This window comes from Dama dama, chromosome 12 (assembly GCF_033118175.1).
Source record: "Dama dama isolate Ldn47 chromosome 12, ASM3311817v1, whole genome shotgun sequence".
In the NCBI taxonomy this organism is placed as follows: Eukaryota; Metazoa; Chordata; class Mammalia; order Artiodactyla; family Cervidae; genus Dama; species Dama dama.
Genome location: NC_083692.1, coordinates 78362477 through 78390135, shown reverse-complemented (window position 1 = coordinate 78390135; position 27659 = coordinate 78362477). Strand labels below are relative to the sequence as shown.

General features: G+C 41.9%; 1 pseudogene and 1 gene segment (V, D, J or C); both read right to left on the bottom strand.

Moving 5' to 3' along the window:
• Positions 1-3702: 3702 nt before the first annotated feature.
• On the bottom strand, positions 3703-8819 carry LOC133067057 (T cell receptor alpha variable 8-4-like; annotated as a pseudogene).
• A 62-nt stretch (positions 8820-8881) lies between these two features.
• Positions 8882-9521, bottom strand: LOC133067056 (T cell receptor alpha variable 21-like). The segment is given in 2 exon segments: positions 8882-9282; positions 9476-9521. Coding segments are annotated over 2 exon segments (447 nt in total).
• Between the last annotated feature and the right edge of the window lie 18138 nt (positions 9522-27659).

Genomic DNA, 27659 nt, shown 5'->3' with positions numbered 1-27659 from the left:
CTCTAGAGGAAACCGACCAGCCAGCCAAGCAAAATTGATTTCATACTTCTTCAACCCAGAACTATAAGATAATTCATTTGTTTTAACTTATCAAGTTCATATTAAACATTGAGCAAATATTTTTTGTTTGCTTTCCACAGTAGTAGGATGGCATGTAAATATTTGCAGTTGTCTGTTGGAACACTTCATGGTGAGGCAGACTTGAACATTCTGGAGAAGGCGACTAAGCTGGATAATATCTTTATTGGAGTGATTTCATTTAATTCCTTTCACTTTTTAGCATTTTTGAGTTCAGCTTGCATGCTCTGTCACTCAGTTATGTCCAGCTCTTTGAGACCCCATGGACTGTTAGACTGCCAGGCTCCTCTGTCCATGAGATTTCCCAGTATTTCCCAAGAATACTGGAGTGGGTTACCATTTCCTCCTCCAGAGGATCTGCCCCACCCAGGGATTGAACCCATGTCTCCTGCATCTCCTGCATTGGTAAGCAGATTCTTTACCACTGAGCCACCTGGGAAGCTGTGGTTAAATATTGATTTTAATTCTGTCCTCGTATCAACTACTCTGCTAGTTCCCAGTTCGAAGTTTCTAGTGAAGAAGGAGACACAGACTGAGAAGGGGAGATAGAGACTGAAGTCCATAACCTGTAGGGCCAAAGAGTGTCTGTGGTTAAAACTGTCCTGATGTAGGTGAGTAACATGAAGCACTGCAAATGCCCTGTGGGGCCTCACGGTGTGACTGAGGCTGGAGGAGGGGCTGAGCCCAGGGAGGGTTCCTGTAGAGGCTGCAGGTGCCTGGGGAGCACCATGCTGCGCAGCACAGAAGTAAGTGCCCAAGTCTGTGGTCCTCGAAGAGGAAATGTGCAGTGAGCTGCGGCGTTCTCTAGGGACTGTGGTGGCCTTTAATCTTCCATCCTGCTTGGTCCCTGAAGGAAGGGAAAACAGGTGGATGAGGCGGCCCCCGGGGTTCTGAAAATACCACTGCACACTATTTGGGAAGATGGAGAAATTACACCGCAGAGTAGAGCTGGCTCCCTCCTGGAGACTCAGGGCTGAGGGACTCTGCACCACATCCATCCCTCGCACACCTGATGAAAAGAAGAGAAACAGTCACAGGTGAGGGTAACAGAGCGCCTGCAAAACCCGTAAAGTACACCCCCAACCCCATAAATGATAAGGATAGAAAGTCTGCAGGACTTGTCAGCTCCTCTTCCTCCTTCAACAAAAGAGAAGCTGCTCATTCCTTCAGATTCCCCTTCTGTTGCGCAGCCCCAACTCACAGCAAACCTGGGCAAACAAAAGCCCCAGTACAGTGTCCACTAGCCTTTTCATGACGCTTTGCCTTGTTGCTGGAAAACATTCACAAGATACATAGCAAACCCTGGGTGGTGAGTGTCATGACTTGTCTGGATGTTTCAGCTCCTGCAACCAATCAGCTCAGCCAACAAACCCTGCTCAGCTGACACTGTGACAGGCAGCCCCACCCTCTGGTCTCAAGTGAACTAAAAACAGGCTAAAGAGGGGTGAGAGTGGAGGGAAAAGGTGACATTCAATGTTTTATACATAATTTTGAACTTGTGAAATGGAAGTTCCTATTTTCTCCTGATATATATTAATAAATAAATCTTAGGCAATAAAAGTGGGAAAAAATCAGAAAAAGCTGGCATCTATACTTCAAAATTTTCCATCTTACCTTTTGTTTATGACTCCCTCTTTGATCCAGGGGGCTTTCCTGAGAGCTATGGATAAAGATAACAACATAGACAAAGATAATAACAATCAATGTAAATATAGATATTTTGCATTATGGTCATAAATGTCTAGTTCTTGAGTCAGGGAATAAGGCAGAGCTATTAATTGAAAGGAATATTCATTGAAAAGCATGCTTCTTATATGCTGATAATGATTTAGCTTTTCTTCACACAAATATTCTCCTCTATTATTACTAACCCCCATTTGAAAGAGTTTTCCAGGGGATGGAGCAGTAAAGAATATACTTGCCAATTCAGGGGACGAAAGAGATGGGGATTCGATCTCTGGGTTGGGAAGATCCCCTGGAGAAGGAAATGGCAACCAGCTCCAGTATTCTTGCTTGGAAAATCCCATGGCCAGGGGAGCATGGTGGGCTATAGTCCATGGGATGGCAAAGAGTAAGACCCAACTGAGCGAATGAGCATAAGAAAACTCACAATGAGTTTCGGAGGTAGGAGGTAGATGGGCCCCTGGGCTAGGCAGCTGGTAGTTGTCAAGCAGAGTAAAATTCAAGTTTTGTTTTCCCTACACACTCCAAATACTGAGGGAAGAACCAATTCTACCTTGTTGGAACTGTTCCTTTGACTTGCTTTTCACTGCTTTTGTTATTATAATCATATATAATGGGCTGCCTCAGAGAATCAGCCCCTCTGCCTGACTGCTAAAAGGCTTTTGTTCATGACCTATCCACTTGTGGATGGTAGGAAAGAAGAAATTAATACATCCCCTGCCTGAGGCTTGCCATTCTAGCAGATGTTTACAAGATTAATTTTGCCTTTTTAATTTGTTTCCTCACCTTCCCCCACCCTGTTCTGTAAAAGAACCTGCCATCCAGACCCAGAAAAGATGATTATTTTGAGACATTAGTCTGCCATCTTCTTGGTCAGCCAGCTTTCCGAATAAACTCCTTGCCCCCACATCTCTTCTCTCAGATTCATTAACCTGTCATGCTAATTAGCCTCAGTACCAAGACAACGGCAGGAGTTGAGCTCTGCTAGAGTAAAAAAGTGACCACTTCTGAGGTCAAGAGGTCAAGGAAAACTGTGCAGGCACAGAAAGACTCCTCGGAGCTCAAAAAGGAGGTGGCACCGCCTCATAACAGATGATGCCAAGCATCCCACAAAGCTCTGTGCTGGAATCCATCTTGGCAAAAAGATGCACATGCATCTTTCAGGAGTGTCCTAAAACAGGTCTGATGTGGGGAAAGGAGAGATATATCTGGCCAAAAATAAACACAGACCCAGAAGAACTGCCCCATATGGATGACTTAACCACCTCTTCACTGCACTCCTCATCTTCCTCCTCATTAGGGAGGATGCCCTTGTGTCTCCTGCATTGGCAGGCAGATTCTTTACCACTGCACCAGCTGGGAAGCCTATTAATGGAGACTGATGAACAAAGGAGAACTTTTTTTGCTTCACACTGTATTGTGTTTGGAAAGGTCACCCATATACATCCTTATGTGCCAACAGTAATTAGCTCAACCAGTCCCAAACGCTTTAGTCAAAGAGTTGAAATCCTTTAAGGAAAGAAACTTCTTAGGATACTAGCAAAATAGTCTGGAGATAATGCAGTTAGAAATAAGGCATTGTCCTGGGTTTTTTGTTTGCTTGAGAGATGAGATTAATATTGTAAAGCAAATTCTCTGACTTGTGTTATATCAACTCACATGGCCAACCTCAAGCTATTATATCTCAGCCAATCACTATTCCAAATGACCCGGCAGTAAGTAGCTTTCTCCAGCTTGTTGAAAATTCTATGGCCTCATTTTCCCTAGAATTCTGATTCTAGAGGACAAAAATGCCAAATTTCAGAAAACAGGAGTCTTTCCTTTGCAAAATGTAAAGAAAAAAGAATAGAAAAAACAAGAAAAAATGAAAAAAAGAAAAATCTAAGAGGACCATGGGAACCAAACACTTCCAGGATTCTGTATTCTCTGTACTATTTGCCTTCACGGAACATGCCAACTTCCTAATGTAACAAAGACTGAGCTACAGTGTCCAGGAGGTTTGTGTTCAGCTCCTCCTGCAGCCCCAGGCACTGTGTCACTCAGAGCACAGAAGGACTTGGCCGAGTCTTTCCAATGAGCTGGTATTTTCCTCAGGTGGAAGGACTTCTCACTCTTCCTAAATTCAGCCTCAAAACCTTTGATGCCTGAAACAAGATTGTGTCCAGACACATACTTCAGGAGAAGCTGGGGTCCTTGGTCCGGGTACTGCACGGACCAGAAGAGGTATGGTGAAACAGAAGATGAGTAGTTGCACCTCAGCTCCAGACGGGCTCCTTCAGAGACAGTGATGTGGTCATCAGGCTGGGTCACTGACTGGGCTCCAGCTCCTGCTGAAACATCAGTGCTGAATCAGTGAACTCAGCTAAAACAAAAAATCTCTATTCAACATGGAGCAATATTCCATGTGTGGACAAAGGAGTAAAATGGAGTAATACTCATTCAGAAACAGGAGCATCTCAAGCATCAAGGTGAACACCAAGGTTATAGTGGAGCAGTGAAGAGGCAGTGAGCTCCTTTCTAACAGGTTCCCCACAAATAAGTTTGAAGACTGGCTGACTTGAACCCAGGTTTCTCTGAAGTTAAGAATGACGGATCTATATTTCTTCTGATGGAGGTTGTAGGGAGGTTGTTAGGAAGAGAAACTGTCTTAACAAAATGCCTATCTCTGGTGTCTGAGATGCTTTACATCTCACTGTGTAAAAAATGGTCAGAATATCTCTTTAAAATCTAGGGTTTTGTGAGGTTCTTCTGATCCTTCACAGAAAAGCAATTTCCAATTTAGGCAGCAGTGCCCTCCAGAAGACAAATAGAGAACTACAGAGAAGTTCACTTTTCATTAGCATGCCCCAACTTTTACTGCCCTTCTGTGGTTGAATTTCAAAGCATTATGATTATGTACAGAAGAGAATTTATATGTTGTCAGCCTTGAACTATTTGGCGTTTTAAAAAAACAGAATTGTGAGTTAAAAATTCCCTGTGTTACTGTATAGCACAGGGAACTATATTCAATATCCAGGGGTAAAAAATAATGGAAAAGAAAATAAAAAAGAAAGTCTATATATGTATAACTGAGTCACTTTGCTCTACAGAAGAAATTAGCATAACTTTGTCAATCAGCTATCCTTCAACTTTTAAGTGTTGGATACAAAATAATTTTTAGAATGAAACATAAAATCACAGTGTTACAATTTTTTGTTTCCAGATTTAACTGAGCGAGAAGGAAATAATCCAATATATTTCAACTGAAGAAAGAGAAGAGCCATTAATCCAGAAGCATTCACTAAAAAAGGTGAAATTCAGACATTCTCAGTTGAAGGAAAATGAAGAAAAGTGGTCACCAGAAGACCTATCCTAAAATTATGTCTAAAGGAAGCTCTATAAACAGAAATAAAATTATAAAGGAAGGAGTCTTGAAACAACAAGAAGGAATAAAGAATACAATAAGCAAAAATATGGATAAATACAATAGACTTTTCCTCTTGAATTCCCTAAATTATATTTGGTGGAAATATTTTATAGCATATTAAATGTGTTATATAATAACATATATATAATAATATATATCTGGGAAAAATTATAATAGTGTCTAATGAGGCTCTAGACACACATGGAGGAAATACTAAAGAAAATTATTTTATGAATGGGGAGAATAAATAAGTGTAAAGGGAGGCAATACTTATACATTACATTCAAATAGGTAAAATAATATTACCAATAGCCTGTGTTATATAAATGCAATAACTGGAGCAACCATATGAAAATAGCTATACAGTAAGACACATCTAAATGCTAAAGGCAGCCATGAAATTAAAAGATGCTTACTCCTTGGAAGGAAAGTTATGACCAACCTAGATATATTAAAAAGCAGAGACATTACTTTGCCAACAAAGGTCCATCTAGTCAAGGCTATGGTTTTTCCAGTGGTCATTTATGGGTGTGAGAGTTGGACTGTGAAGAAAGCTGAGCACCAAAGAATTGATGCTTTTGAACTGTGGTGTTGGAGAAGACTCTTGAGAGTCCCTTGGACTGCAAGGAGATCCAACCAGTCCATCCTAAAGGACATCAGTCCTGGGTGTTCATTGGAAGGACTGATGCTGAAGCTGAAACTCTAATCCTTTGGCCACCTGATGCTAAGAGTTGACTCATTGGAAAAGATCCTGATACTGGGAGGGATTGGGGACAGGAGGAGAAGGGGACAACAGAGGACGAGATGGCTGGATGGCATCACCAACTCAATGGACATGAGTTTGAGTAAACTCCGGGAGTTGGTGATGGAGAGGGAGACCTGGCGTCCTGCGATTCATGGGGTCGCAAAGAGTCGGACACGACTGAGCAACTGAACTGAACTGACTGACATGCTATAGGAGCTTCTCTTGTGACTCAGACCATAAAAGAATCTTCCTACAATGCGGGAGACCCGGGTTCAGTCCCTGGGTCGACACGATGCCCTGGAGAAGAGAATGGCTATGCACTCCAGTATTCTCATTTAGAGAATTCCGGTAGGCTACAGTCCATGAGGTTGTAAAGAGTCAGACACAACTGAGCAACTAACAGACACACACATACACACACTAAACGCTGCAGAAAAATTGAAGTGTAATCCTAGAAAATATTGAATAACTCACAGGAGGTTAGAAGGAAAAACATAGGGGACAAAAAAAAAGCGCAGAAAAAAAAAATCAAATAAAATGGAAGTCTAAGCCCTAAAATATCAAGACATTAAAAACAAGTGATCTAAACACAGAAACTAAGACACAGAAGTTGGTCTGAACACACCAGTGACAAAACAGCTCAGACAAGAAGTGGGTTAAGAAACACGACCCAACTATAACTGTCTGAGAGAAATTCATTTCAAATAAGACATAGTCATCTTGAAAGTAAAAGGATGGGGAAAGATGTTTTATGCAAACATTAATCAAAGGAAAGTATAATGGCTATATTAACATCAGATAAAGTAGACAGACTCCTGAACAAAGAAAATTACCAGAGACAGAGGAATATTATCTACTGATGAAGAGGATAATTTACTGAGAAGACATAGTAATCCTAAATGTATATGTACCAACTAACAGAGCTGAAAAATAAGTGGAACAAAAATTAAAACTAAAAAGAAAAGAGACAAATCTAGAAATATAGTTAAATACTTCAATATTCCTCTCTCAACAACTGGTAGAATAACTTGCCAGAAAATCAGCAGATATATAGAACTCAATAACACCATTAACCAGTAGGATTTAATTATCAGCTATACAACACTCCACCCAACCAGAGGAGAATATACTTCTTGTCAAGTGTCCATGGAATATATACCAGATAAGTCCAAATCTTGGGACCTAAAAAAGCTCAACAAATCTAATGTAAAAGAACTGAAATATAGAGTATGTTCTCCAACCACAATGAACTAATAGTATAAATAAATAACAGAAAGATACAGGAAAATTCCCAAACATTTGGCAACCAAACAACACACTTCTTAATCATCTATGGGTCATAGAGAATGTCTCAAGGGAAATCATTGAATTTCCCATGAGTTGAATAAAAATGAAAATACAGCATACCAAAATTGGGGGGACACAGCCAAAGAAGTATTGAGAGTGAAATTTTAGCACCACATGCAAATATTAAAAAGAATAACATCTCAGATTATCTAAGCTTCTATCTGAAGAACCTGGACAAGGAAAAGATAAATTAATTCAAAGCAAGCATAAGAAAATAATAAAGATAAAAGGAGAAATCAATGAAATTTAAAAGAGATAAACAATAGAGAAAATCAATGAAACAAAGAGTTGATTCTTTAAGAGGATCAATAAAACCAACAAAGTTCTAGCAAAACAGACAGGTGGAGGGGACTGGAAAGAACAGGGACAATGTCAGCAGGCCAATTAGCAGTATGGCATCCTATGTGATTGGCTAAGGATGAACATTTGCCTTTCTCCAGTTGGTCCTAGGCTTCTGTCATAGCTCAGTTGGTAAAGAATCTGCCTGCAATGCAGGAGACCCTGGTTCGATTCCTGGGTAGGAAAGATCCACTGGAGAAGGAATATGCTCCCCAGTATTCTTGGGCTTCTCTTGTGGCTCAGCTGGTAAAGAATCCACCTACAATATGGGAGACCTGGGTTTGATCCCTGGGTTGGAAAGATCCCCTGGAGAATTGAAAGTCTACCCACTCCAGTATTCTGGCCTGGAGAATTCCATGGACTGTATAGTCCATGGGGTCGCAAAGAGTTGGACTAGACTGAGAGCCTTTCACTAACTAACTAACATTAGCAGTTGGTCCTGACTTGAATGAACTTCTGAAGTATTATGCTACGTAAAGTAAGCAATGCCCAAATGCCAGGTATTGTAAGAAACCATTTGCATAAAATGCATAGAATAAGCAAACTTGTGGTCAGAAAGCAGGTGGGTGGCTCCCAGGGATGTGTGCGTGGGGAGCGTGGGGAGTGACTGTGTCATGGACGCATGGTTTCCTTTTGGGGTGATGACGAGGTTTCAAATCTAGATAGAGGTAGTGATTGTGCCATGTTGTGAATATACTAGACGCACACTTAGGTGTTCATTTGAAAGAGAGAATTGTGTGAAATGTTGCTTAATCTCAACAAAACTACTATTTTTTTACTTTTTATTTTATATTAGAGAAGAGCTGGTTAACAATGTGTTATTTTCAGGTGTACATCAAAATGATTCCGTTATCCATACACATGTATCTGCTCGTTTTCAAATTCTTTTCCCATTTAGACTGTAAAACTATTATTGAAATTGAAGTTGATGAAAATCTAACAATCAAAGAATTCACAATATAATTTTAGATCATTTTAAAAGATTTTTAAAAGTAATTTATTTTAATTGGAGGATAATTACTTTACAATATTGTAATGGTTTTTACCCTACATCAACATGAATCGGCCACAGATACACCTGTGTCCCCACCATCCTGAGCACCCCTCCCACCTCCCCTGCTACCCTATCCCTCCGGGTTGTCCCAGAGCGTGGGCTTTGGGTATCCTGCTTCATGCATGGAACTTGCACTGGTCATCTATTTTACTTGTGGTAATGTACATGATTCAATGCTATTCTCTCAAATCATCCTACCCTTGCTAATTGCCTCTATCTGGAAGGAAAGTCAATATAGAAAACCCCTTAATGGAAGAAGTTTCCTCAGCGCCAAGCCAGGACGTGGTTGGAGCCCATCTGCAGTCTGAGTCCTGGGAACAGGCTCCCTCTGCGCACTGTAGCTCACAGCACAGAGGTTGGTGGTCGAGTCACTGTGCTGAGAAGTCGCAATGTGTAAAGCACTGTGTCCTGATGGTTTATCCAACGAGACTGTAATTCTTCCACTTGTTTGCTCTTTCTGATTCACCTGAATTGACAGTAGGGATGTGAGCCCTTTCCCGGGATTCTGCCTAAACCACTGCAGGAAGTGCAGAGTGCTGTCAGGGTAACTGCAGTTGAGATCCACGCTGTCTCCCTCTCTCACGCTCAGAGCTTCAGGACTCTGACTCACGTCCTGCTTACTGCTCACCCCTGTTCAGAAAGAGAAAACAGAGACAGGCTGGTCAGCAGCTGATTATTCTTGGAAACTAAAGTTTACTTTTTCTCTCTCCAAAGGAACTCCCAGAAACCATGCAGGTACAACTCCCTGACTTTCTGTCTTCCCTGGGGTGGAATATCCGGGAGTCGCCCATTCTTTGCCCATTTCTAAATCCCTCTAACTCACAGTTTAGTTGTAACCAAAGGATGAGCAGACTCAGGAATTTGTCCATTCCTTCTGTCATTTAGACTCACTGGAGAACTGAATTCTTGCATCTGTAAAATATTCAAGGACTCGCAGGATAAAAGACCTGCTTTGCTGCCTCTTGTGTTCAAAACTTTCTACAGGAAACACAGAGTCAGCCCAGCCCATCAGAGCAAGTCACAGAGGCATGGAGGAGGATGCACCAGAAGCCCATCTGCCAGGAGTGCGAGGTTGCCATGGAAACACCATCATCTCAGGGCTAAGCCCAGTGTTGCCAGAGAAATGCTTATCTCTTTCCCTCCTCCTAAGGAAAACAATTTTTACCACATCAGATTTGCAGAATGTGGCTAAGTATGTACCTAGAGGGGCTTCTCTAATGGCTCAAACAGTGAAGAATCTGCCTGCAATGCAGGAGACCCAAGTTCAATTCCTGGATGGGGAAGATGCCCTGGAGATGGGAATGACAACCCACTCCAGTATCCTTGCCTGGAAAATTCCATGGAGAGAGGAGCCTGGTGGGCTACAGTCCATGGGGTGGCAAAGACTCAGACAATACTGAGTAACTCATACACACAGGTACCTAGAGAGAAATGCAAGCATAAATGCTTATGTGAGAAAAGAAGAAATTGTAAGTTTTACTGCACATCTGCAGCTGAACCTCTTCACATTCCTGGAACTGCTCCCTCCTCTTGCCACTTCAGTTCTTAAGAATTGTTTTCTTTAATTCACACATTCTTGAAAATCCCTTTCTATCATTTCTCAGCCATCAGGTTGCAAAAAGAGTTAAGAATCATAATATTCACATTCAATGTGTGTGATATATCAGGAAATGGGCACTTTCACATCCTATACCTGAAGTATAAACTAAATAAGATTCATAGGTGCTATTTTCATATCATTGGCCAGATATTCCACTTGTCTGAGAATTTTTTAAGAAATGAACTACAAGAAAAAATAGATGCAAAATTACCTAACAGCATCCAAAGGGTAGAAGCTCTATATCTGTTGATTTTATGAATTAATTCTTCTGCTTCAGTCAACCAATATTTAATATGTAACCACTATATGTAACCACTTATGTACTGTGTAATGTACAATACATTCACATTTCCTGACCCTATGGAGCTCACAGTTATAGTCATAACAGAGACATTACTTTGCCAACAAAGGTCCATATTGTCAAAGCTATGATTTTTCCGGTAGTCATGTGTGGATGTGAGAGTTGGACCATAAAGAAGGCTGAGTGCTGAAGGATTGATGCTTTTGAAGTGTGGTGTTGGAGAAGACCCTTGAGAGTAACTTGGACTACAAGGAGATCAAAGCAGTCAATCCTGAAGGAAATCAGTCCTGGATATTCATTGGAAGGATTGATGCTGAAGCTGAAGCTCCAATCCTTTGGCTACCTGATGCGAAGAACCTACTCATTGGAAAAGACCCTGATGCTGGGAAAGATTGAAGGAGGAGAAGGGGATGACAGAGGATGATAGTTGGATGGCATCACTGACTCAAGGGACATGAGTTTGAGTAATCTCTGGGAGATGGCGAAGGACAGGGAAGCCTGGTGTTCTGCAGTCCATTGGGTCACAAAGAGTCGGACATGACTGAGCTGCTGAAAAATACAATACATTATTATAGATATAGATGTCGATACATAAAAGCATATTAATTGCAACATCCCTTTTGTCTTGGGCTTTGAAGACAGCCTGCAGTACAGGAGGACACATGGAGAGAGACCACAAGATATGCTTGAAGACACTTGCAAAACATATATAAAGCCCACTTTTTAACTTCCCTTAGCCTGTTCTGCACAATGATATATGAGAAAACTAATTTACTGAAGTGTTAGAATAAATAGGGACTTCACAGGTGGTGCAGTGGCTAAGATGCTGAACTCTCAAAGCTAGGGACCTGGGTTTGACCCCAGACAGAGAATTAGATCCCATGTGCTGCAACTAAGAGCTGGCATAGCCAAATAAATTAAAAAAAATATTAAAAACAAAATAGAAAAAAGTGAACTGTGGTGGTCCGTGTTTTTTTCAATCTTTCTGAAGTTAGAAATTCAAAGGGTTGACTGAGAGAGTTTGAAATATTCCCCTGGAGTCTGGAGGATTTTGAGGCTCACATTAGGTTGCAATGACAACTTCTCTCACTTTACTGTGGTAAAGAATCTGACTGCTGATGCAGGAGATGCGAATTCAATCCCTGGGTCGGAACGATTCCCTGGAGAAGGAAATGGCAACCCACTCCAGTATTCTTGCCTGGGAAATCCCATGGACAGAGGAGCCTGGCGGGCTACAGTCCATGGGATTGCAAAGAGTCAATTCTAGAATACATTTTTCTTCTTTCACATGTTTTATTTATTCCTTGAAACTGCTTACATCTATTTTCTTCATTAAAAGTTGGTCTCTAGGTGACTTTACTTCCTTCTTTCCAATATGTTTTACAAATTCAACTCTTTTAACTAATTACTTGATGACTTGTCTATGTAAGTCTATTGTCTCTCTCATCTCTCTCCACACACTTGCGTGCCATGCACACACACACTTATACTTTCTTTTCTGGAAAGTTGCTCTTTACTGGGATCACTGTTATTTGTACAATAGGGATAGAAAATCCTTACACAAGGAAGACTAGTATCTTCCTTTTTGGAATTCCAGATGAAAGCAAACCCACTAGGTTAACTCCCACCTAATGTCACCAATAATAGTGCAGAGACTTAACTCTTTTAGATGTTATATGACAGCTACTCTGCACATACGTGGTGCAGAATCATCCAAAATTGAAGCCATCTGGAGTTAATTGGGACTAAAGTATAAAGCAAAGCCTTCCTATGAAAGAATTTTGTGAAACAAGGAAAATATGACTGTTTAGTAATTGCAGAGTGAAAATGCTCTATACTCCAAGGTCACAGAAATGAGCAGGGAGCCACATCAGAAAGAGTTAATGGTAAACTCCTATTAAACTCCTAGGAGTCATCAAGAAAAACACCAAATACCTTTGTGTTTATTCCAGTATTGTTTACTACAGTGAGTAAAACAATCTAAAAAGCTAGTAAAATGGAATTAGCCCAAAACTATGATAAAATCACACATTGGAATATCACCATTAGAATGTGTGATGTTGGCCTATAAATATTGTTGTGAAATAATTATTTCACAATATACTGTCAGGTAAAAACTCAGAATAGAAATATCCTATAAGGTATGAATCTCTAATAGAGTTCTTTGTGACTAGTAAAATTGGTGAGTTATTTTGTTTTTAGCATTCCTTCTTTGCATATTCTATTTTCTACCTTAAACATACATAACTCTGTAATCACATATAGAGAATGTGACCAGGTGATGAGGTTAGTTCTGAGCAAACTGTAGGGTTTCGTTTCTTCTTGGGGTGAAGATTTGTGGTAACAGTTACTCTACGCACATCATTCCAAGTCATTCACAGCACAGGTGAGGCAGGGCACAGGGAGGGTGGAAGAAGTGTCCTTTCAGAGATATTTCAGATCCACAATGATGGCCAGACTTAGCAATGCATGAATATTTGTGCAATGAACCTACAACTCTAACAACTCAGATGCAGATTTAGTCAAATACTACTGAATTTTTTAAAGCCAAATTTCATGCTTCAGTAAAATCACCATTTAAGTTTTTTTTTTTTAATTTGGCAAATGATCTTCTGCAAGATAAAGAGTTGAAGATAAAGGTATTTTTGATGAATGACACTTTGAGATATGTTCTCTGAGCCAAAGAGATAGCATTTTCCTTACAGTGAGGTTTTCACTTCTAAACCCTCTACCTGTTCCTGTCCTTACTGAGAATCTCACGAAGGTGTTCATAGCTGGGGGACTCCACATGTTGACATCTGAGGTTTCTGTGGGGCTCCCTCAGGCACCAGCATCACTGTGGTCTCTCAGAGCACAGAAATACACCGCTGAGTCCTCGAGCTGTAAGTCTGTGATGGTGAGGCTGATGGAACTCATTGCTTTCTTGAAGTTCAAAAAATACTGACTTTTTGTTGTATTCAATTCATTGTAAGACTCCTGATGAATAAGGAAAATCATTTCCCCACTTGGTGGTTGCTTGTACCAGAATAAATAATAAGAATAACTAACAGCTTCATATGCACAGTTCAAGGTTACATCCTCCTTCTCCAGCACAGGAATTTCTGACTGGTTTTGTATTACCTTCTGGGCCATGATGGATCCTAGAGAGAAGAAAAAAAAAAAAATAATATATATATATATATATATATATATATATATATATAGAGAGAGAGAGAGAGAGAGAGAGACAGAGAGGAAGAGGCTGATTCTCCCAGTGGAACTCAGAGGGCTTCAAGGAACAAACAGAGGATTAAGAGTTCTAATTCCTCTGCCAGTTAACCAACTCTCCTAAACCCCAACAGACAATAATCACCTGCCCTACCTCTACACATGGGAGCTGAGCAGGCTGAGTCTGCTGGCGGTCATCCTTACCAGCCTTACCAAGGCAGACAGAGGCTATGAGAGCTCTGAGCAGGCCAGGGAGACCCATGTGGGAAGTTCTTCCTCTGAGCAGATGCCTGAGCCGTGCCTGAGGGCACACGCACAGTGACTGAACTGTGAGACACTTCTGCATCAGAACAGGAGATGTAACTGGCTGATACCAGTTTGCCTGCGTCATGTCATGGCTTGTTGATGTGGTTGGTGATTGTAAGCTGCATATTTACACTTGGTCATAGCTGACTCTTTGTGACTCCATGGACTGTAGCCCACCAGGCTCCTCTGTCCATGGCATTCTCCAGGCAAGAATATTAGAGTGAGTTGCCATGCTGTAATTAAATTAACAACAATTACATCAGGGCTGCATGCATATTCAGTCAATGCATCTAGGATAGACATACGTTTTGTGACAAAAACAATTTATTATGATTATAGTGACCTCTCAGAACAGATAGGCATCCATTTTTGTATAGCTCTTTTTGGGGGAGGAGAGATCTGCAGCCCAAATCTACAGTGAAATAAGCTCGCAAGTTTTTCTTTCATACAGGAAGATAAAACTGTTTACTCTCAATCGTCCTAACTTTTCTTCCTACACTCTAAGGCATGGGTTTCTGTGGAAATTTACACTGGATAAAGTTCCTTGTCTGTTTAATGCAACCACAGCAAGCTTCCTGGTGGACAAAATTTGTCCAGCTGTATGTGTCTAACAGGAATCAATAATGTGTGCTAAAATAATCTTGCTTTTAAATGTCCACCCTATAGCCAAAATGAGTACAAGCTCACCAGACCAAGCATCCTTACTTCCTTACATCAGAAATGCAGCCCTAGAGGCTGCGTGCCGCGGCTACTGAGCCCGTGCGCCGCCGCTACTGAAGCCGGTGCAGCGGGAGCCCGCGCTCCGCACCAAGAGGAGCCGCCGCGGTGAGAAGCCCGTGCACCGCAATGACGAGCAACCTCCACCCGCTGCAACTGGAGAGAGCCCAAGGTCAGTAACAAAGACCCAGCCGGACCAAAAATAAAACAAACAAGTAAGTAATAAAAGAAACATGGCCACTCAAAAGTCACAAACGCTTTTTCATCCCACGGCTGCAACTGCTCCAGTTCAAAGACTTTCACTGCAAACAGCACCTCAATAGCGTTACGTCTCAGCCACACGCAGACTGCTATGTGATTTGCCTGGTACCTCTGTGTTGGTTTATGATGATGATTCAGGTGATGCAGCTTTTAATCATCTATTTCTTTTCTCTAAATGAACTACTAATTTTGTGACAACTTATATCTATCTTGCATTATGAGAAAAGTAGATTTATCTTGAAAGTCAGCCTAGAGAAGAGAGGAAACTTTCTGGATGAACAGGGGTACTTCTGGGAATTGGAGCTTGGGTCTTCTTTAAGACTGACATCCAACCTATGTTCCCTGGAGAGCAATTCCCAACCCTCTGAGTTTCTAGGATTAAACCTGAGCTTGATTGGTTTTCCTGAAAAACTCTAAATGTACACTAAACTCTGATCAAGGAGAGACTATACCTCTTCCTGACTTCAGCCTCCTGCTCCCCTTGGGTTTGCGCTCAGCTCCCCCTGCAGCCCTCCATCACTGTGTCACTCACAGCACAGTAGTACACAGCCGAGTCTGATGCTTGCACTGCCTGTTTCTGCAGGTGGAAGGAGCTGTCCCTCTTCACAAGAGTGGCCTGAAAATCTTCATGCTCTACCGTCTTGTCTGCTGTTAAGCTCTTCAGGAGGAGTTGAGGAGCTTTGTTGAGATGCTGGACATACCAGAAAAGATAGGGATCTGAATACGTGGTCTGGTAAGTGCAGTTCAGGGTCATGAGAGCCCCCTCTGAGACAGTCACTGGGCCTTCTGTCTGGTTCACTGAGTCACCATTGGTCCCTCCTACAAGAGAATCACTTCGTTATCGTAGAAATGTACAGGAGGAGAGTTTTCAGCCAGAGAAGAAAAATAAAACTTACCTGTTATCATAGGAAAATGAGAAATCATTTTAGGATAAAATGCTACTTACCAAGTATTAAGAAGATGACCAGAACTGAGTGAGTGGCAGAAAACATTCTGGCGACAGTCCTTGTTCCCTAGAAACATCAAATCTATCAAAGGTAGTCTTCAGCTGGATGTTACAGAAGCGCCTCACTCAGAAAATGGGGACCCCTTTCTGCACAGCAGCAGTCACCTGTCTTGTGGCTACAGAGGAGGCAAGTCAAACCAGCTCCTGAATACAAAAAGGAATCGCATTTGAAGGAAGCCCCGCCCTCTGGTGGTGATCTTAAAGAATGTCTGACCTCAGTTCAGTTCAGTAGCTCAGTGGTGTCCAACTCTTTGCGACCCCATGGACAGCAGCAGGTCATGCTTCGCTGTCCAACACCAGCTCCCAGAGCTTGCTCAAACCCATGTCCATTGAGTCGGTGATGCCATCCAACCATCTCATCTTCTGTCGTCCCTTTCTCCTCCTGCCTTCAATCTTTCCCAGCATCAGGGTCTTTTCTAATGAGTTGGCTCTTCCCATCAGGTGGCCAAAGTATTGGACCTTCAACTTCAACATCAGTCCTTCCAGTGAATATTCAGAACTGATTTCTTTTAGGACTGACTGGTTTGATCTCCTTGCAGTCCAAGGGGCTCTCAAGAGCCAAGGGGTTCTCTTTTGAACACCATAGTTCAAAAGCATCAATTATTCGGTGCTCAGCTTTCTTTTTTGGTCCAACTCTCACATCCATACATGACTACAGGAAAAACCATAGGTTTGACTATATGGACCTTTGTCAGCAAAGTAATGTCTCTGCTTTTTAATATGCTGTCTAGGTTGGTCATAGCTTTTCTTCCAAGGAGCAAGTGTCTTTTAATTTCATGCCTGCAGTCACAATTGGCAGTGATTTTGGAGCCCTGGAAAATGAAGTCTGTCACTGTTTCCATTATTTCCCCATCTATTTGCCATGAAGTGATGGGCCTGGATGCCGTGATCTTAGTTTTTGAATGCTTAGTTTAAAGCCAGCTTTTTCACTCTCCTCATCCTGACCTACTCCTGACCTAGTCCTCCTGATGAGACTTTGTGGGGTACACACAGGAGAATGGGACAGGACTCTAAGAGGAGAGCCCTAAACACAAACATGCTTTGGGAAACGTTCCATTATTACACCCATTATTTTCTGTGTGGTGTGGTATCACTAGCTTGGCAAATAATGACAGTTAACAATTTTTAGGAGGAATAGTTGGAGGGTTTCTTCTTTACATATGTCTCCATGATTCCCATGGGTCAGAAAAGGACCCCTCTACATGGAAAGCGCTCCCTTCCCTCCCCAAGACCTTCACCTGAATTAGCTCTATTCATGCCCAAGACACAGCCAACATGCTGTTAGAATGTTGGAATGTTACATAATGTTGGAAACATTATCTAAGTCAGGTCTCAAACAATGTGTGGCTGAACGATCAGGTGAATGAATGATTCCTGTGCCCTGTGCTGGGCTCAGTTGCTCAGTCGTGTCTGACTCTTTGTGGCCCTAGAGACCACAGCCTGCCAGGCTCCTCTGTCCATGGGATTTTCCAGGCACGAATACTAGAGTGGCTTGCCATGCCCTCCTCCAGGGGATCTTCCCAACACAGGGACTGAGCCAGAGTCTCCTGCATCTCCCGCATTGCAGACGGATTCTTTACACATCTGAGCCACCTGATCATTTAAGGCAGATCTCATCTAATGTGTGGTTAAATGAGCAGGTTATTACTCCTACCCATCATAAAATGTCATATTTGTAAAATTAAAAAATAAATTGCTGTTACTTCTTTTTACTGATAAAGGTAGAGTTGACCTTCCAACTAGAAAACTGGACAAAATATATGAGACAAGTTATGGATCTTGGACATCAGGTAGCACAGAGATAAGGAAAACAGATGAGATGAGCCAGGACGTTGCCCAGCTTTCTTCACGGAGACAGCTTCTAGGCACCAGTGCATGAGGGACTTAACAAAAATGGCCCAACTGTCTCACTGTGAGATGGACTAATATTTTGGGGATCCTGAGGAACCTAGAAATTTGTGGACCAGTGTACCAGAGAGGAGGGACGTGGGCAAAAGAGAGAGAGGAAGAGAGATGAGGGCAAAGAGGTGGGGGGAGGAGTCACTGTGAATCTTGGACTGAGTACTGATCTGTAAGTAAAGAGAGAAGACCCAATGAGCTTGGTAAACCTCCCTGAAGGGGCCTCCTTTGGGGCCTGGACCCTACTTGGATGACAGCCACCTACACCTTTAGCCTCATGAGGGACGGGTGACCTTACTTAGGAAACCTGGTTCTTGAAACATCTTTTTAACCTCTTGTCACATTCTTGCTTTAATCCAACTAAGCAGTTTATTTTTTAAATGTCAAGTTTAGATGCTTACTATATTAGCCAGGCACTCTTCATTCCAGAGGCACGTGTGTGCTATTTATCTGTCTTCTGTTTATTTACTAGGGATTCAGGAATCTCAATGGAAAGAACTGTTTGCTCACTGTTTGTCAGCCTGTTTGCCTAGTTCCCTGTGCAATTATTTGTGCTAGTGAAGTGAACCCAGCAGAAGATTTAATGGGGTCATTTCATAGCTTGTTCTTTCCTCTAGGATTGAGTTTACTTTATGCAAAGTCTAACTATAATATGGTAAGAAGTCAGAACATTGTTCTTTGCTGACATAAACCATTTTAAGGCTTGGGGACGTTGTGGCTGCAGACAGCTGTGAGGGTGCCTTACACGGGCTCTCAGTGTTGTCAATCCAGTAACAACGGCTGTGACTAAGTCAGCTGAACTCGAGAACAGTCTTCTTCAAATGTGCCTTTTTCACCTACTGAGATTTTCTCCCCACTTAAAATGAACTTTGTTAGTTCTTACCAAAACTGGGATCATTTTTAATGCACATCTGATGCTGAGCTGTTCTTTTTGCTTGTTTTGTTCTTTTGTCTGCTTGTGGGATCCAGTTCCCTGACCAGGGATCAAACCTGGGCCTCCTGCAATGTGAGTGCAGAGTCCCAGCCACTGAACCAACTCTCTCCCTAAAATTAGAATCTTGAGTTGAAGTTATCATGCTGGCAGGACTCTCTGGCTCAGCAGATCACCTAGATTGTCTCAAACTCTTGTGCATTTTCAAGAATCCCTAGCTCCCAGCATTCATTCTGGAAATTTACAGGGTTGTCTGCAATGTGGAAACCAAAATCAGATACAATTCCTATCTCAAATTGCTTTCAGTTGATTGAGAAGCAGGTAAGCAAAAAAAAAAAAAAAAAAAAAATTAAAAAAATCCTACGCCCTGTCTGTACTCCCACTAGCCTGGACCCCAATACATGAAATGAGGGATCAGACTGGAAGTAGAGAGCTGATGCAGTTACCACCAGGGAAATTAAACCTGCTAGAATACTTTTTTCCCCACCGTTAAGATTTATTTTTGTTCCTTCATCTCCCTCTCCATTTCTAGGCCTCTTTATTAAGACGCTGAACCCCCAGGGCACAGGCGGCCAGCCCCCAGTGTGCAGGGCTCTAGGATGTCAGGGAGGAAGGCAGTGCTCACCTTCAGGCGGGTGTCCAGACCCACCCTAAGTGACGATGGTGAGTACATCTGCCAAGACCATAAAACTACTGTAACTATTAAACTCTGCATTTAAGTAGTTGTGTCCATAAATTGGGTTTCCTCAGTAGCTCAGCAGTAAAAGATCTGCCTGCCAATTGAGGAGATGAGAGTTCCATCCCTGGGTCAGGAAGATCCCCTGGAGGAGAAAATAGCAACCCACTCCAGTGTTCTTGCCTGGAAAATTCCACGGACAGGGGAGCCTGGCAGCTACAGTCCACAGGATGGCAGAGAGTCGGATGCCACTTAGCAACTGAGCACCAGACACAATACACAAAGGCCTGTAAATTATGAAATGACAAGGATTCAGTGTCCTGGCCACACCTCACAGACTGCCCAGCAGTAAAACCTCCATCTCTTCCCACCTGCTGTGCCCACCACTGTCCTTCCAGAAAGTCTGCTCCCAGAAGTTGCAGACAGGAGTTCAGCCTGAGAAGATGAGGGGACTCTATGCAATGGACACGACTGGAGCAGGGACACAGAGTGGGGACCAGAGTGGCTCCGCATCCCGCTCACGAGCAGAGGAGTGTGGAGATGCTCCTGCTCACTGAGTGGGTGGTAATTTCTCCTAGTCTCCTGAGCAGGTGAAAAGCCCACTCCACTGTCAAGATAGCCTATTGTAAGAGAACATAAAGACATCCCCCACGTGTCTGAAGTATGACTGACTGATGAATTAATTTCCCCTGCTTGTGCTGTTGTTCAGTCCCTAGGCCATGTCTGACTCTTTACGACCCCAGGAACTGCAGCATGTCAGGCTTCCCTGTCCTTCACTAGCTCCCAGAATTTGCCCAAACTCCTGTCCATTGAGTCAGTGATGCCATCCAACCATCTTATCCTCTGTCACCTCGTTATCCTCTTGCCCTCAAATTTTCCCAGCATCAGGGTCATCTCCAGTGAATCGGTTCTTCACATCAGGTGGCCAAAATATTGGAACTTTTGCTTCAGCATCAGTCCTTCCAAGGAACGTTCAGGGTTGATATCCTTTAGGACAGACTGCACTGATCACCTTGCAGTCCAAGAGACTCTCAAGAATCTTCTCCAAAACCGCCATTCAAAAGCATCAATTCTTCAGTGCTCAGCCTTCTTTATGGTCCAACGTTCACATTCATACATGATTACTGGGTAAACCATAGCTCTGACTATAGGGACCTTTCTTGGCAAAGTAATGTCTCTGCTTTTTAATACACTGTCTAGGTTTGTCATATCTTTTCTTCCAAGGATCATGAGTCTTTTAATTTTATGAATGCAGTCGCCATCTGCACCTCATCCAGAGGCTCTTTAGCTTCTCTTTGCTTTTTGCCATTAGAGTGTTATCATCTCCATATCTGAGGTTGTTGATATTTCTCCTGGCAATCTTGATTCCAGCTTTTGAGTCATCCAGCCCTGCATTTCACCTGATGTACTCCATATATAAGTTAAATAAGCAGGGTGACAATATATAACCTTGATGTACTCCTTTCCCAATTTTGAACCAGTCCATTGTTCCATGTGCAGTACTAACTGTTGCTTCTTGTCCTGCATACAGCTTTCTTGGGTATTCCCATCTCTTTAAGAATTTTCCACAGTTTGTCGTGATCCACACAGTCAAAGGATTTAGCATAGTCAATGAAGCAGAGGTAGACTTTTTTAACTCCCTTGCTTTTTTCTGTGATCCAGTGGCTGTTGGTAATTTGGTCGCTGGGTTCCTCTGACTTTTCTAAACTCAGCTTGTACATCTGAAGTTCTTGGTTCATGTACTGCTGAAGCATAGCTTGAAGGATTTTGAGCATAATCTTGATAGCATGTGAAATGAGTGTAGTTGTATGCTAATTTGAACATTCTTTGGCATTCATTTCCCTGAGATGAGGTTGTTAGCAAAGAGAATATCCTGTACCTAGTTTGAATACAAACAATACACATAATACCTGCAATATTTACAGAGAGGGCTGCTCTGATCCACAGGTCTATCAACAGAAGGAATATCTTCTCAGGAAGTTCTCCTCCTGGAACTTACTTAGGCAGCAGCATTTCTGGAGCAACCAGAGGGATGGAAAAGTCAAGGAAAGAGAGAATAAAGCTCTAGTCACTGAAGATGGAGTGTCTGCAGGTGAAACTCAGCAGGATACACAATCTTGGCCTGAATTTTAGAAATCAGAGACTAGCTTCCAGGTCGCACAGTCATCCATTAACACTGTGCTTTGGAATTTTCATTAACACATTGTAAAATATTTCAGCATATTTATGAATTGTCATTGAAGAATTAATGTCACGTCAAAGGATTCTATGCCATCTGGGGGATTGTGGATGGGCTAAAAAAAGGCATTTCTGGAGAAAAGCTCTTAGGTTTGTCACGCGATTGTATGTTCCTCGGTTCTTTGTCTCGTCACAACAAAAATTTGGAGTGACGGACATTAAAGCCCCTTGGCGGGTCACAGCTCTCAGAGGACAGACCGTGTTATAGCTCTCAGGTCTCGAACAGACCATGTTATAGCTCTTAAATAAATCAGTGTCACAGCTCAGTGTTACAGCTCTATTTATTTAAATAATAGCAGGAAAATCCATCTTTGGGGCGTGAGGGCACGTCGATCCAGAGACGCGAAGAGAAGATCGCCCCATCGCATGGGAGAGAGAGGGAGCAAAAAGGGGAGAAGAGGGCTTTGGCTCCTCTTTTTATATGTTTCTCTGCCCCTGGGCCTGTCTTATGTAAATTGGGCTTAGGCAGGAGCGTTGTTTGTTTTACCTGAGGTTCTCACTCCAGTCCTCGGACCTTCCTTTGTTCTATTTTCGAGGGCTTTCCCTTCCAGGTCTTTTAGCCACCACCATTTTGGACTCTTTTTCCCTATTCTAACTACCTAACAGGTTTCTTTTTGAACAGTCCTGTCCCAGATTCCTCTGTGTAGGGCAACCCAAGAATTCCTAGGTTCAATTGGCTCCGAGGAGTAGACCTGGAAGAGCTTTGACAAGACATCTAGCATAGCACATTGGAGAGAGAAGCAACACCCCCTTCCGGATCTCCCACAGCCAGAGCCCCATCTGCATCTGGGTTTGCGCTCAGCTCCCCCTGCAGCCCTCCATCACTGTGTCACTCACAGCACAGTAGTACACAGCCGAGTCTGATGCTTGCACTGCCTGTTTCTGCAGGTGGAAGGAGCTGTCCCTCTTCACAAGAGTGGCCTGAAAACCTTCATGCTCTACCTGCTTGTCTGCTGTTAAGCCCTTCAGGAGGAGTTGAGGAGCTTTGTTGAGATGCTGGACATACCAGAAAAGATAGGCAGCAAAATCAGCAGTCTGGTAAGTGCAGTTCAGGGTCATGAGAGCCCCCTCTGAGACAGTCACTGGGCCTTCTGTCTGGTTCACTGAGTCACCATTGGTCCCTCCTACAAGAAAATCACATTGTTATGATAGAAATGCACAGGAGAGGAGTTTTCAGTCAGAGAAGAAAAACAAAACTTACCTACAGTTATAGGAAAGTGAAAAATCATTAAGCTTTAGAATAAAATGCTACTTACTGAATATTAAGATGATCAGGAGAACTGAGTGAGTGGCAGAATGCATGCTGGCAAAAGAAAATGGTCCTTGTTCCCTGGAATACGCCAGTCTAACGAATCTAGTCTCCATCTGGATGTTACAGAAGCTCCTCACTCAGAAATGAGAGCCCCTTTCTGCACAGCAGCAACATTCTGTCTTGTGGCTACAGAGGAGGCAAGTGAAACCAGCTCCTGAACACAAGAGGAACGGCATCTGAAGGAAGCCCCGCCCTCTGGTGGTGATCGTGAGAATTGCACCACAGTCCGTTCTGATCTGTTTCTCCTGACAATAGCTTGTGGGGTACATACAGGAGAATGGGACAGGACCGTAAGAAGATAGTCCTAAACATAACCGTGCTTAGGCAAACTATTATTACTTCCATAATTTTTTGCATGGTACAGGTATCTCTAGCTTCTCAAGAAACCCCAGTTACAATATCTAGATGGAATAGTCAGAGATTTCTTCCTTCAATGTGTCTCAAAGATACCCATGAATCAGAGAAGGTTCCTCCTGAATGGAAAGTGCTCCCTGCTCTCCTCAAGTTCTTTACCTGAATTAGCTCTGTTCATCCCCAAGACTCAGTCAACATGCCATGGAAGAAACCTTATCTACAGCAGGTCTCAAATAATGTATGGTTGAATGATAAGGTTATTATTACATACCCTACCATCATCAAATGACACATTTGTAAAAATACCAAAGGAAAAAAAAAATTACCCTTACTTCTTTTTCAGAGTTAAAGGTAGAGTTGACCTTACAACTAGAAAACTGGACAAGATACATGAAACAAATTTTGGACCTTGGACATCAGGTAGCACAGAGATAAGGAAGACAGATGAGATGAGTGCTAACACTGCCCAGCTTACTTCATGGAACCAGCTTCCAGGCACCAGTACTGGCGGGGTTTACCAAAACTGTCTTACTGTGGGATTGAGATGGAACCTAGAAATGTGTGGATCACTGGACAAGAAAGGAGAGATGTTGGCAAAAAGAGAGAAAGGGAGAGAGATAGGGGCAAGGGGGTAGCATGCGGAGGGCAGAGATCCAAGGTGAATCTTGGGCTGAGTAATAATCTGCAATAAAAGAGAGAAACCTCAGGGAGTTTGGTAAAGTTCCCTGAAAAGTTCTCCTTTGGGGCCCCTGGACCATACTTGGATGATAGCACTTGTCACATTCTTGTTTTAATTCAACTAAGTATTATTTTTTTTTTTTTTAGAAAGTCATTCTTTTACAAGTGGTTGACCAGTTTTCCCAGCACCACTTGTTAAAGAGGTTGTCTTTTTTCCACTGTATATTCTTGCCTCCTTTGTTGAAGATAAGGTGTCCATAGGTACGTGGATTTATCTCTGGGCTTTCTATTTTGTTCCATTGATCTATATTTCTGTCTTTGTGCCAGTACCATACTGTCTTGATGACTGTGGCTTTGTAGTAGAACCTGAAGTCAGGCAGGTTGATTCTTCCAGTTCCATTCTTCTTTCTCAAGATTACTTTGGCTATTCAAGGTTTTTGTATTTCCATACAAATTGTGAAATTATTTGTTCTAGTTCTGTGAAGAATACCATTGGTAGCTTGATAGGGATTGAGTTGAATCTATAGATTGCTTTGGGTAGTGTACTCATTTTCACAATATTGATTCTTTCAATCCATGATCACAGTATATTTCTCCATCTATTTGGGTCCTCTTTGATTTCTTTCATCAGTGTTTTATAGTTTTTATGTATAGGTCTTTTGTTTCTTTAGGTAGATATACTCCTAAGTATTTTATTCTTTTTGTTGCAATGGTGAATGGTATTGTTTCCTTAATTTCTCTTTCTGTTTTCTCATTGTTAGTGTATAGGAATGCAAGGGATTTCTCTGTGTTAATTTTATGTCCTGCAACTTTACTATATTCATTGATTAGCTCTAGTAATTTTCTGGTAGAGTCTTTAGAAAATCGAGTTCAGATGCTTAATATATTAACCAGGCTTGCTTCATTTCAAAGGCATGTGTGTGGTGTTTATCAGGCTCTTGTGTATTTATTTTATTAGAGATTCAGGGATCTCACTGGAAAGAACTGTCTGCTCAGTGTCTATCAGCCTGTTTGTCTAGGTTCCTGTGCAATTATTTGTGCAAGTGAAGTGAACCCAGCAGAAGATATAACAAAGTCATTTCACAGCTGCTGTTTTTCTAGGATTTACTACATGGAAAGTATGTTTGTATTATGGTAAGAAGTCAAAACATTGTTCTTTGCTAACATAAACCATTTTAAGGCATGAAGACTTTGTGGCTGCAGTCAGGTGTGAGGTTGACTTACATGGGTTTTCAGGGTAGTGCTATCAATCCAGTAACATTTGTGTGTTGTTTTTCAAACTAGGTTTGATGCACCTGAGATCAGGAACTTAATCTTATTAATCTCAGTGGCCAACTTCTCAAAATACACAAAACACTAGTTCAGAGCAAATGGTTTAAAAATATTTGAAAAGTGAATGAATAAGTGAATGAGTGGACATGTCCAGGTGTACAATGATCTGTTTATGAAGTATAGTCTCTACGAGAAATGGATCTCAGGCCCTCGGTATGATGAGCTTCTTCCAGTGGCTTGTCTAGGGTCTGAACACAGGGGCATTAGGCATTTCTCAAACTAAGGCACAGTTCTTCACGTAAGAGACCACTCTCATACTGACTATTTAAAAAATACTATAGCAGTTTTATACATACAAAACTCAGGTTAAGTATAAATGTCTTTGGTTCACAGTTCTTAATCACCAAAATGAAAGTCGCTTAGTCGAGTCTGACTCTTTGCGACCCCATGAACTACATGGGGCTCTCCAGGCCAGAATACTGGAGTGGGTAGCCTTTCCCTTCTCCAGGGATTTTCCCAATCCAGGGATCAAACCCAGATCCCACATTGCAGATGGATTCTTAACCAGTTGAGCCACAAGCAAAGCTCTAGAATATGGAGTGGTAACCTATCCCTTCTCCAACGGATCTTCCCGATGTAGAAATTGAACCAGGGCCTCCTGCATTGCAGGTGGATTCTTTACCAACTGAGCTATTAGGGAAGCCCATGCATACAAAATACAAAGTTAATAAAATTCATATTAAAACATCAATGTGAGGAGTGATATCTTGCTGAAACTAAAGAGGTGGTGAAATCTCATTAGAAGAAAGCTATAGATTGTGTCATTCAACAATTCACCTGATTAAGATGATTTGGAGCTTCATGCACTATTTGCTGCTGCTGCTGCTAAGTCACTTCAGTTGTGTCAGACTCTGTGCGACCCCATAGACGGCAGCCCACCAGGCTCCCCTGTCCCTGGGATTCTCCAGGCAAGAACACTGGAGTGGGTTGCCATTTTCTTCTCTAATGTATGAAAGTGAAAAGTGAAAGTGAAGACGCTCAGTCATGTTTGACACTTAGCGACCCCATGGACTGCAGCCTACCAGGCTCCTCAGTCCATGGTATTGTCCAGGCAAGAGTACTGGAGAGGGTTGCCATTGCCTTCTCCACACTATTGTCTGAATTCCTGTGATTATTGATTTCCAGTATTTTTTACTTCTATTCAAAAATATCCATTTAAGTCAGCATTATATAACTCTATTATTGAACAAAGCATCAAAAAATCAGCACTGAAAAAAATATTATGCATTTACTGCTACTCTTTTTTCTACTGAATTGCATGTTGATACATTCAAACTTTTTAAATGTTTAAAAATATTCTTAAAACTTTTATCTATTTAAAGATCTATGATGCTTTTATTTGTAAAGTGTCATCATTCCATTTGTCTTTAATTAGATTAAAAAAATGACATAACACAAAATCTTCAGAAAGCCAGGGAGTATTCTAAATTGGCCCAACAGATGATTAGAAATATGCCTTTATTATTTAATTTGTTGTCATCAAACAAAAAAATCCAAATCAAAAAATTCTAATATAATTCCTATACCCTGTAGGTTGGCAGACTTTTTTGTCCATAAAGGGTCAACTAGTAAATAGTTTAGGTTTTGAAGTCATACAGGCTCTGCTACAACCATGCTGGTATAGCACAAAGCATCCATGGTCAATGCATAAATGAATGAGCATGGCTGTCTTCCAACAAGACTTTATTTATAAACATAAATATCAAGCTACTTTGCCCTGTGGCTATCCTTTGCCAATCCCCACTATACTCCAAGAATTTATCCATAAAACTCTAAAGATTACTTTTTTCACTAAATATTATCAGAGCTTTTTGAGGAGGTTTAAAATGAGGAACACATTAATGGATAGAAAAGAAGAAGGAAATTGAATGATGCTAATACCAAAGATACTTCCCAGGTGGCTCAGTGGTAAAGAATCCACCTGCCGATGTAGGAGATGTGGATTCGATCCCTGGGTCAGGAAGATCCCCTGGGAAGGAAATGGCAACCCCCTCCAGTATTCTCACCTGGAAATGCAATGGAGTCTTGAGGCATTGGTTTTCTATGTAGAGGATCATGTCATCTGCAAACAGCGAGAGTTTCACTTCTTCTTTTCCTATCTGGATTCCTTTTATTTCTTTTTCTGCTCTGATTGCTGTGGCCAAAACTTCCAAAACTATGTTGAATAGTAGTGATGAGAGTGGGCACCC